Below are 11,753 nucleotides of genomic sequence, written 5' to 3'. Positions count from 1 at the left end.
CTAAAAATATTTGTTTTTAGAGGGTTTTGGGTCCCTTTAAAACCTATTTTACAGGGCCTAATAAAAAAACTTAAACTTAATAAAACTACAACATTTAAGAAGCTCTAGAACATCAAATCACAACTTAGAGCTCCAATAAATGAAGTATCTCAATAAATATTTTGATGATTATCCCTTTCTACCATTGACACTAATTTCCTACAAATTTGTCACCACAATAACATGTCCAACATGTATTTGCGTAGTTAGATCCTCATAAATAATCACATTGTTTGCTAAATTTATTGTGGTGAATTTCATAATTCAAATACTGATAATACATATGATAAAGCCTTACTTTTGAAAATTGACTTCACCTTCAAGAAGAATGAAATGATAAAATTTGAATCCATCATTTAATTATTCTGCCTAATTTATTTGCAATAATTTGTTAGTATTGAGAAGTACCATTCAACTAGATAATAAATACATATAACTCATCACTTCAACTAACTTAAGGTTCACCTTTAGCTGGTTAGAGCTACTTTCATTCATCTTTGTATATGATTGGCTATCAATTTTCTTGAGCTACTTTGTATGCTCTTGAAAAGCTTAGTCCACTCGCCAATATCCTTACTAAGAGACATAAAAGGCATTTATGAATTCATTGGATAAAAGTTAGGTACAACTTCATTCTATATCTCCTATTTAAATAAATTCACTCATTATAGACTAGCTCTTGTAAATAAAATTATGATCACCAAACATCAAATGTAATCCTTAACTAGGCTAGATAATTATCAATCCAAATTTGATAATGTGAAATAAACCACATCAAATATTCAAGTTAAATTTAGAGAGTTAGAAGGTCTACAATATAATCATATGGAGTTTTACAAAATCATTAGAATGTGAATCATATAATAAGATACAAAAGCTAATGGTCTCCCACGTAGACAATCAAAAAGTGAACACATAATTTTTTTAACAATAACACACATTTCTAGTGTGATGTTTAAAGAAAAAGAGATAAAGATAGACCCACAAGACTAGCAAACATGTTCAATGATATATCATTTTAATAGAAGGTTGTATAACTCATCAACTAATTTTACTAACTAGCAATAATGAGCACATTGAGGAATTGAATAATCATGCATAAGGTTGGGCCTTACATAATGCTACATTGTTCCATCATGTAGTTTGTATGCTCCCATTGAATCACCTTGAATTTTATCAACATGATGGATCATTATTATTTGATGGAGCTAATTAGTTATGAGATGAGCCCCAAGTCTTTGATTAGGCACTTTCCAAGGTAGGTTTGTTTATTTTTATGAACAACGTAAAAACTATGTGACCAACTAATGTACCAAATGATCCATTGGTCTGCACAACTCCATAATTTTGTATGATCAATTGTCAAGACCATGAGCTTAACATGAAGCAATTTTGGGCTTCCTTGCATAGATGTTGTTATCATCAAACATTTATTTTCATTAAGTCAATACATTTAACATGTGATAAATTTTGAACATTGACATGAACTAAATGAGCACATAGTCATATTCAAGATACATTCAAGTGTACAATCACTCTCTTGCTAAAGTTTTAAATAACAAGCATTCAAGATTTGAGTAGAGAGAGTGTGAATTGATCATATACATGTACTATTACATTGATATAGTGCACTTATATGTTCTTAAGATTTATGGCTTGCCATTTTTAGCATCCTTTTAGTTGTTCTATTTTGATATAATAGGAGTTTCAAGCTCATTGGTTGGTTATATTTTATTAGGTATCTCATGCTTATGAGCCCTATGCACTTGTTATTTTCTCAAATACTTTAAAATTTCAATAGCTTTCATGTGTCCAAAGATGATCCGATGACTCTAAATTTGTAACTATAACAAATTTTGTCACCTTTTTCTTACTATTGAAATTTTAGTGTCATAAATTGTATCAACATATAATTTCATCCTCATCTAGACCTCACCTTGGTGCTTCATCTTTTGATGCTCAATGACTATTTTGATTCTACTCACACCATCTCACAAACTTGCAATTTCATCACCTTCCCTACCTTTTCCTTAAATTTGAGTCCCGATTCTCAGAACTAGGACACCCTCTCAATCAAGACCCAAATTTGGTCCTCACAATGATCACATCAAGTGAGTGGGAAATTAGATCCCGTGTTAGCTTACTCCAAAAATTCAAATATTTTTTTAGCGGTCAAGTATAAAAGGAGGTCTACTCCTTTCATTTGAAACCTAACTTCTATGATCTCAATTACACTAGCAAATTCAATTCAAGTGAGCAAGTAATCAGACATTCATCAAACATTAGAGAAGAAGTGAATTCAACTTCAAGCATTCGAAATGGCATCCATGATCAACCTTCTATGAAGACATTTTACAAGGCATCATAAAACCCTTGCATGAGGATTCAAGCAAGCTTTATCAAGGTTTACGTTTCAATTACAAGCGTTTCATTTCATACCCAACCTTTTCCTCAAAACGAAAGCATCTTGTTGAAATCTTCCATTACAATTATTATTCTAATTTCAAGTTTAATTCCTAAACTTGGGTTTGATCCAAAGCAAACCCCTATCCACAATCTGTTTCCTCTCTTTCTATGTGTAGGGAATCAGCTCAAGAGCTGTACTCAGAGATTTTAATAGAATTGACAATGACAAATGGGTTCATCTTTGACAGAGAGAAAATAAGAGTATTGGGGTGAATCTCAGTTACTGAGTCTCAAAAAATCAACCTGAACTTTCAAGAACAAGTTCTAATTCTCTTATTCTACTCAAATCCATGTTTGTGGCTCTATTGGATACCTATAGCAGTCCATTTTTATTGTTTCATCTCAATTATCCATTGTTTTACCCTAATTTCACAATTTACATCCAAATTTTAACTAAAAGAGGATGGCAAACAAAACCAAACAATCCTATCAGAACTTTCATCCTTTTCCTATTTGGATTGTGGCTAGATCTATTGAATTCACTCCTCTTTCAATTTTTTGGTCTCGTAGGTAATATTAGGGGTTTTATTATCTTAATTGGTAAAACCTTAATTTTTTCTCACCACTACAAAAATAAAGTCATTTGTTACTTGTAGAAACTTTGTAATAAATAGTCGTTTGTAGATCCTGATGTGAACCTAATAATGTTATGAACCTTGTTGCCAAACCTACACCTCCAAAGACAGATGCATTACTTTTGATCCTAGCGAGACTATTGTTGCACCTAATGGTCCATTATGTATAATACTTTGAAGATCAAAGACAAACTCTCATGAGGGGTGCTCATTAATCCAATATGTATGGTGAATGTGATTATTGAAGAACATTTTTATACTCAACAACAACATCAAGTAACATATGATAAATCTGATGTTATGATTAAAGTGTATGATTATTTCTATTTCCCTATTATTGGTTCTATTACTCTTCCTGTTGATGTTGGTACTAAGTGCTTAGATGTCACCTTTTCTATTATTCCTACATTGGATCAATTTCATGTGAGGTTGGGACATCCTTGGCTCTCTTCCATGAAAGTTATCCCTTCTACAATTCATAGATGTTTGAAATTCCCTCATAATGGCACTATTATAACAATTAATCATAGCTTTTACCAACCCACAACAAAGCATAAAATTTTCACTCTTGATTACTTTTGGCCTAAACGACCTGAGCCTCTTAAGCCTCAAAATGACATCATTTTCTTATTTTATCAAATAGGGAAAAATGAGATGATTATGGCCTTGAGTAAACCTCGAGACCCTACACCCATGGATAGTCCTCTTCGTAATGGACCTGGTATTCTTCCTATTCTTATTCCTCCTATATATGTCTCAGTCTCACCTCCTATGTCCTACAAAGGAAAGCAATTGGCATCAAGTTTCTCTCAACCTATCGGGGTTTCCTCTATTCCTCCCCCTATAAGGGATGAAAAGAAGCCTATGTCCATTGATCCTCAACCTTTGCAAGCCTTGACTAAAATTAGAAGGAATTGTTGTGCGAGCGAACGTCAATGAAGACATTGTACCAAGGCTTGTGTGCTTGCTTTCCAAACCATTTCCTCCTCGAAGACACCAAATGTTGACTTGGTCCCATTTGTCTAGCCTTTTCCTAACCCTAGGGAGGAAGTTCAACTCAAATCACCTAAATTAAAAATTCTTAAGAAAAATGATAGTTCAACTTCTTTTCGTGTTAAAGATCCTATTTTTATTAATCTAGATGATGATATGGATGATGATAATGTTGTTCATGCTAACAATGGGGATTCTAATAATTATGATGATATGTATGATCTAAAATCTAGCACATGATCTTATCCAGAAATCTACTACAAGAAAGATAATCATAAATTATCTTCACATTTTTCAAAAGTATTAATCCTTGCTCCTAATGACAAACAAAGTGATTCATCCTTAATGCATGGTCTTTGTTTGGAACTTGCAATAGTTTCATCTATTGTACTCGAAATCTCCTCTTACATCTTGTCCACCATTCATAGATGATGTTGATCAAGATTGAGAGGCGGATGATTTGCTTGACTAGCATCATTCGTGTCGTGGATTCTTTTTTTGTATGTTTGCTTGTTCATAACGCGCTTCTCTCGTGATGTGTCGCTTGAATTTTTTGTGTTGTTTGGTTCTCTTTAGACGAACCTTGTTACTTTGTTGGTACAAGGTAATAAAGACACTGAATCCATTGCGACATTCCTCTGTTTGTATCTCAATTTTTCTATATGTCATATCTATGCTATGTTGTAGATGTGTTATTATTTATAAATGTACTCGTCTTTTCTACTTGGGGACGATCCAAAGCATTGGGATCTCTTTTTGGTCTTTTCCATGTTGACTCAAAAAGACATTTGTTTGTGATCTCTTGTGCTCTTCTTCCATTATGCTCGTAGTTCTACTACCTTTGGGGCATGAGGTCAATTCAATACAAATATTCATTATATACATTATTTATCATAATACTGACCCTATAGTTAGGATATCCCAAATGTGTTTTTTCCTTATATGTTTGTGACCAATATCCTTTGATTTGTCCTTTCTTGAGAGCATCTCATTGTGGTAACGTGCTTGTCTTTTGGATGCATGCTACTTTAAAGCAATTGCTCTCGATAAGGCATACACAATTGCTTTAACATGGGGGCATACACTTCGCTCAATGTTACACTTTATACACACATAATGACATGTTTTCAATACTCAAGTTACTTTCCAAACTGAACCTTTTGCTTTGTAATTTGGTATTTTTCTTTACCCTGACTCATAGTAAACAAATCTTACTAGGCCAATACAATCATACTCTCTCTTTCCTTTTCATGTGTTGTCTCTTTTATCTTGATATTATAGTAGTAAGATCCTAAAGTCCCTGGGGGTTTGGTGTGTCTTGTCTCTTTGATATCTTGGTGAATTTTTTGAAGCGACTTTGTACTTTATTGTGAGTATGGATATAGTCTCATACTTCTACTAACATGGGGGCTAAATGTAGTGCCATCAATTGTATCCACATACAATTTCATCCTCACCTAGACCTCACCTTGGTTCTTCGTCTTTCGATACCCAATGATTGTTTTGATTCTACTAACATCACCTCACAAACCTGCAATTTTATCGCCTGTCCTACCTTTTTTGCAAATCTAAGCCCTGATTCTCAAGACCAAGGCACACTAGTCCTCTCAATCAAGAACCAAATTTGGTCCTCACAAAGATCGCATCAAGTGAGTGAGAAATTAGATTCTGTGTCGGCTTACTCCAACAATTCTAATAATTTTCAAGCAATCAAGTATAAAAAGAAGTCTACCCTTCTCATTTGAAACCTAACTTCTATGATCTCAATTACACTCTAGTAAATTCAATTCAAGAGAGGAAATAATCAGACATTCATCAAGCATTAGAGAAGAAGTGAAGTCAAGTTCAAGCATTCAAGGTGGCATTCGTGACCAACTGTTTATGAAGACATTCTACAAGACATCCTAAAACCCTTGCATGAGGATTCATACAAGCTTCATCAAAGTCTACATTCAACTACAAGCATTTCATTTTAGATCCAACCTTTGCCTCAAAAGTAAAGCAGCTTGTTGCAATCTTTCATTACAATTATCATTTCAATTTAAGGTTAAACTTCATTGAAGTCTACATTCAACTACAAGCATTTCATTTTAGATCCAACCTTTCACTCAAAAGTAAAGCATTTTGTTGCAATCTTTCATTACAATTATCATTTCAATTTAAAGTTAATTCCTAAACCGGAGTTTGACCCAACACAGACCCCTATCCACAACCTTTTCCCTCTCTTTTTGTGTGCATGGAATCGACTTAGGAGTTGTACTCAAACATTTCGATAGAGTTGACAACGACAAACAAGTTCAGCTTTGAATGGAATGAAAAGCCAAGCACTGAGGAGAATCTCAGCTACCCAATCCCAAAAAATCAGTCCAAAATTTTAGGAAGATATTTAGAGTCTCTTATTCTACTCATATCCCTATTTGTAGCTCTATTGGATACTTGTGACAGTCCGTTTTTACTGTTTCATCTCAATAATCCATTGTTTTACCCTAATTTCACAATTTACATCTAAATTTCAATTAAATGAGGGTGACAAACAAAACCAATGAATCTAATCAGAATTTCAGCCCTTTTCCTATTTGGATTGTGGCTAGATCTATTTGATTCACTCCTCTTTCAATGTTTTGGTCCCGCAGGTAACATTAGTGATTTGATTATCTTAATTGGTAAAACCCTAATTTTTCCTCACCATTATAGAAATAAATAGTCGTTTGTTACTTGTACACATTTATTTTGTAATTTTTATTGATAAATGTCACAAGCATTACTAAGAAAGGAGAATCAAATGAATATTCAACAAAAACTTGTGTGATATTTCCTTAGATTTTCAAAGTACTTAGATTTAGTATTTCTTTATTAAATTACATAATGTAAAGTGGCACACATCTTTTATAAAATAAACTCTTATCAAATAAAGCAAGTTTTGTCAGAAGTACGGTTGTTGTTGAACCAAAAGATATGTTAAACCCTGAAACAATCACTAGACTTGTAGAATCCACAAGAGGTGACTAAACCATATCACAAAACTAAGTGTTGTGTTACACAACACACCATGTCACCAACCCAAGTGTTGCGCTGCACAACACAAGGAGACCAAGGGCACACACCTTGCAACAAGTTTACTTTAATAACAAGATTTTATTGTCGATAAGTATTCTTCTAGGCTAGTTAGGTTGGTTGTAAAAAGATTATTGATATGGTAATGCATGTGTGTCATGTTTCTCTTTGAGGGTCTTTGAGGGATTATAATATAATTAAACTCTCTTGCATATTGTTTTTTAAATTAATGAAATGTTTTTTCATACACATATTTAGCTCAATATTCAACCTTTTTTTCAGTTTAATTAATGAAGATTGTTGAGAGAATTATCGTGTTGAATATTTTCTAAGGAATAAATTCGATGATTATTGAGAGCGTTGAAGAAGGAACTGTTGATATTGTTTGATGTTGAATTGTTCAACATAAATATCTATTGAAAAAGTATTCCATGTTATTGAAAGAGGCATTAGATTCTACCATTACATAATGCTAAATGCATGTTAGCTATTAATAAATATACTTTCACATTGAAATTTGATCATGACATTTTTAATCTACCATAAAAGGTTCCTAAAAAGCAATTAAAAAAAGGTGTTGGAATCTGCTAATTGATGTGAGATTGAAATATATTTTATGTTTGGTTTGCTTCAATCACTAAAGTATTGAAAATTTATCAAATGGCCTTGAAAATACTGCAAAAGGTGTTGGAAATTAAAAATGTGGTAACTAGTGTATTTTTTCTTTTTACTCTAAATGAAAGATGAGTGAAAAAATCTATCTATAAAAGCATTTATTTTATTTTTTTGAAATTTATGCAAAATTTTGAATATTCAAAATCTATTGTTCAATAATGGCCATTAAACAATTTTTAATTATGTTGATTGAAAATGAGTTATGGATGAATCGCTCATTTTTTTTAACAAGCTATGGGATGCTTTGAAACATCCAAATCCCAATGTTTCCTATTACAAATGATAAGTTAAATACATTCAAGTTAAAGAACTCAAAAGACATAGTATTAACAAAGGTTTTTATGTACTTGAGCCAATTATGTTCACATTGAAAATTCTATGAATGGCTAATTTGCCTAAAAACATGAAAAAACCCTAAAGCAAGGAGACTTTTATTCATATGAAATTGTTTACTTTGTCTTTAGAAGACGGTCGTGATATGGGAGTGTTGGAATCACCACTACCATTATGCCAAAAGCTTGAGTTGTCAACGAACGAGAGAGCGGCCAAAGAAGGATCCACAGGAAGCGAGAGGAAGCACATGTCGTGAAGCCCAAAGGAGGTGCTGACCAAGTCAACAATCTCCCCCTCAGCACTGACTGAAGGTTCCACACCAACAAAATGAAAGAGGCCTCCTGAGATTCAAACCCGTAACCCAATGCTCTGATACCAATTGTTGGAATATGAATGGGAGAGCAGCCAAAGACAAGGATCCACAGAAGGCAAGAGGAAGCATGTCGTGAATCCCACAGGAAGTGCTGACCAAGTCAACAAGGAGAATACATTTCAAAACTTATAAATATTTTCTTAGAATATACCAGAGTGGGCTTTGTGTAATTTGCTGTTTTGATAGTGATTGCTGCTGTTAAGAAAGGGCTTCCTAACTCTTTAAGGAATTTTGTTGAGATATTTCAGGTCTTTGACATGATTATGAGTGCTACTTTTGATAACATGATATGCATGTCCCCCTGGGATAATCAAAAATAAAGGAACCTTAAGTACCTTTATCCAAACCTAGTACATTTCATGCTCGTACTCAAAACTATGAAATGGGAAGTAGATTTTAGAATTGAGGACACTATCAGACTTACAATAGTAATACCTGTTATATAACCATCATTTTTCTAATAATAAACATTATTGAGGAAGAGGCCAACTTAGATTAGGGGGAAAAATAGATTAAAAATCTAGCAATCATTAAACTAACACAAAACTACTTTTTATTTTTAAGATATTTTAGATTGCTTCTAAAAATAACTTTATATATCTCTTCTCACAAAAGAATGTGGGTATAATCAAAATTGAATACACCTAAATCCATTATTTGTAAATATAAATTCAAATTCAAATATGTCTAAATCTGTTATTCCCAATGTAAAACCACTTAAAAGCAGGGGAGTTTAATGAACTCCCTTCACTATTCATTCTGTAAATGCAAATTTACACCAACTTTTTGAACTTGAAGTATAAATCCACACCAAACAAGGCATTTATAGTTCAATGAACCATTTACAAGGTGTTAATATATTACAGACTACTCTGTAAACCATATATTATTTTTTAATTTAACTTTAAAAAGGACTCTGTCAGTTTGTATTCTGGTTCCAAAACTTTAAACAGGGGGCAGAACATTTCACAACATTAGTCATTTTACAGAGAAAAGGCTTCTATATTTACCTGAAGCAGAGGCTGAGTAAATTCTGGAATACCTTGCAATAAAGCCACTAGATGAATGCATTGCAGATAAACAAATTACAGACAGCAAAATCTCCAAATCACCAGAAAATGTCTCAGACAAGAATAACAAAGAAAGCACTTTCCATTCAAGGAAATACAAATTAGCCCTATCCCTTTCTGCAACTTAAATAAAAGGAAATACAAAACAGGGGAGGAACCCTGATGTAATTACAACAGTGCTTTAGTAAAAATACAGATAACCCTAATAAAGTACAGATAACAGTGTTTCAGTCACATTACTGAGAACCCTAATAAAGTGCAGATAACAGCGTTCCAGTAAAAATATAGATAACCCTAATAAAGTACAGATAACAGTGTGTCTTTTAAAATACATGCAACCCTAATGCCAAACCCTTTCAAGCACTGGCAACAAAGAAAAGAAAAGATATGAGTGAGATTACCAGAGCCAGAGCCTGCAAAGATGGGCGAGCAACAATAAATAGGGAACTCATATTCTTAGTATTATCATCAGATCCATCGTTTGAACTGGGTGGAGTCTTGGGTGTCCTTCCTCTTGTTGGGGATTTTGTTGCAGGTGTAGATGACGGAGATTTTGTTGCAGGTGTAGATGACGGAGATTTTGTGGAAGGAGCAGATGTGGAAGATGCACGCGGAGATGAGTTCGATCCCGCCATTGAAACATTTGAGAATTTAAGCCCCTTTACTCCTTGGCACACAGTGCTGTTATCATTACTGTTCTTGCATATTTCTCCAGTGGGTTTGTCAATAGCCTGACAAAAAATTGCAGAGAAAGCTACCATTGCGAAAACAACAATAAACTGCAGTGAAGCAGAAGCCGTCACGGCTGCCATCGTTACATCTGCAAATCTCACAGAGGAAAACCCAATATTAGGGTTATGGAAAAATGGGTATCAAATGACTGGTAAATGAAGATTCCTCAACTCCTCAGCCTATTGAAGTTTCAGTGTGGCTTCTGTCAGATTAAAACGCTTTCTCGACTTCTAAGTACAGGTGAGGAAAAAGCTATGTACCACAAATTGAGGCGTTATAATTAAAACGCGTCCTGTAATTAAAACGCGTTTGCTTTCAATAATGATTAGTACGGAACTTTAAATTTAACAGGTATCTATGCCCGTCAAGAAAGCTTTTATGGACATTGTTTCTCTTAGGGTTCTTAACAGCTGTCTACAACTCAAAGGAAAAATACTATCAGCAAATGTTATCAGCAAACAAAGAAAGATTGATATAGTTTCTTCCAACAATTATGATGAGAAGATTGATTTAAAAAAAAAAAAATTAATAGTGTATTCTTTTATACTTAGATTAATGGAAATGTCTATTCATAAAAAAATAAAAATTATGATGAAAATAATATTAATGGAAGATTTTTCATTCACAAAGTTATTTTGACTATCACACACCAAGCAAGACTTGATTTTGGGTGAGCTTATTAAGAATCTTTCAACTTCACCAACAAATCAAGAGCCCATCAACACTAGAATATTATTTGATATTTTCCATTCTCGAAAAATTGTACTTTAAGTTTGAAATTTGTCTTCAGATTTGTATAATTTCTAGATTCAATATGGGTTGATTTCATGCCTTTTAGGATTGATCTCACCCTCGTAATATTGTTTTAGTGGGTAAAAGATATTTGAAACCTATAGAGATGATTTTGTTGACCTTGGACTCTAAAAACCTTTGACACTTGATATCTTAACCTCTTATAATTTGCAAGGACTAACAATATTTAGAAATATCTTAGGAAATTGCTAAATTGTGAGGGCTCACATTCTCCTTATTGAACCCCTTGTTTTACTATATTTACAACCTTAGGTGCATGTTGGTAGACAACAATCAAGCATGTAGGCGTTCTATACGAATATGATGTAAATAAGTTCTTTTTAGTTCTCCAAACAAATTATTTCTAGAATGATTCTTCTATTCAATGCAATATGGATTTACAAAATGATAAGTGTTTTCTTAGTTGTGAATCAATCCACAAAAAATTCCTTTAAAATGAGCCATAACAATTAATCATACAAACATGTACCAATTCAACATATAAAAACTAGTACAATAAGTGTTAGTCAATAACTTTTGAATTTAAAACTTTGAATTATGGGGGTCAACTCCACCTACGACTACATTGACTTGGGACATGGAAGTAAAAATATTAGGATGGCTAATAATGTGTGGGTATAAGTCTACAAA

General features: G+C 33.1%; 1 protein-coding gene across 3 annotated transcripts; it reads right to left on the bottom strand.

Annotated features, from left to right (window-relative positions):
• Window positions 1-597: 597 nt before the first annotated feature.
• On the bottom strand, window positions 598-10,739 carry LOC131042309 (uncharacterized). Of its 3 annotated transcripts, none has more exons than XM_057975659.2 (2): window positions 9,980-10,718; window positions 598-615 (listed from the first exon to the last, which is right to left on the bottom strand). In XM_057975659.2, exons 1-2 carry the CDS (start codon window positions 10,388-10,390, stop codon window positions 613-615), a joined length of 414 nt encoding a protein of 137 aa, XP_057831642.2. In that variant the 5' UTR covers window positions 10,391-10,718; the 3' UTR covers window positions 598-612. The 3 variants fall into 3 exon arrangements, with proteins under 3 accessions (XP_057831642.2, XP_057831639.2, XP_057831640.2); XM_057975656.2 differs by lacking the exon at window positions 598-615 and adding an exon at window positions 8,124-8,599 and having other exon boundaries at window positions 9,980-10,739; XM_057975657.2 differs by lacking the exon at window positions 598-615 and adding an exon at window positions 8,639-8,809 and having other exon boundaries at window positions 9,980-10,723.
• Window positions 10,740-11,753: the final 1,014 nt, after the last annotated feature.

The sequence above is a fragment of the Cryptomeria japonica genome, chromosome 3, assembly GCF_030272615.1.
Source record: "Cryptomeria japonica chromosome 3, Sugi_1.0, whole genome shotgun sequence".
Taxonomy (NCBI): Eukaryota; Viridiplantae; Streptophyta; class Pinopsida; order Cupressales; family Cupressaceae; genus Cryptomeria; species Cryptomeria japonica.
The sequence above is the reverse complement of the archived record's forward strand: the minus strand, read 5'-3'. Positions and strand labels throughout refer to the sequence as shown.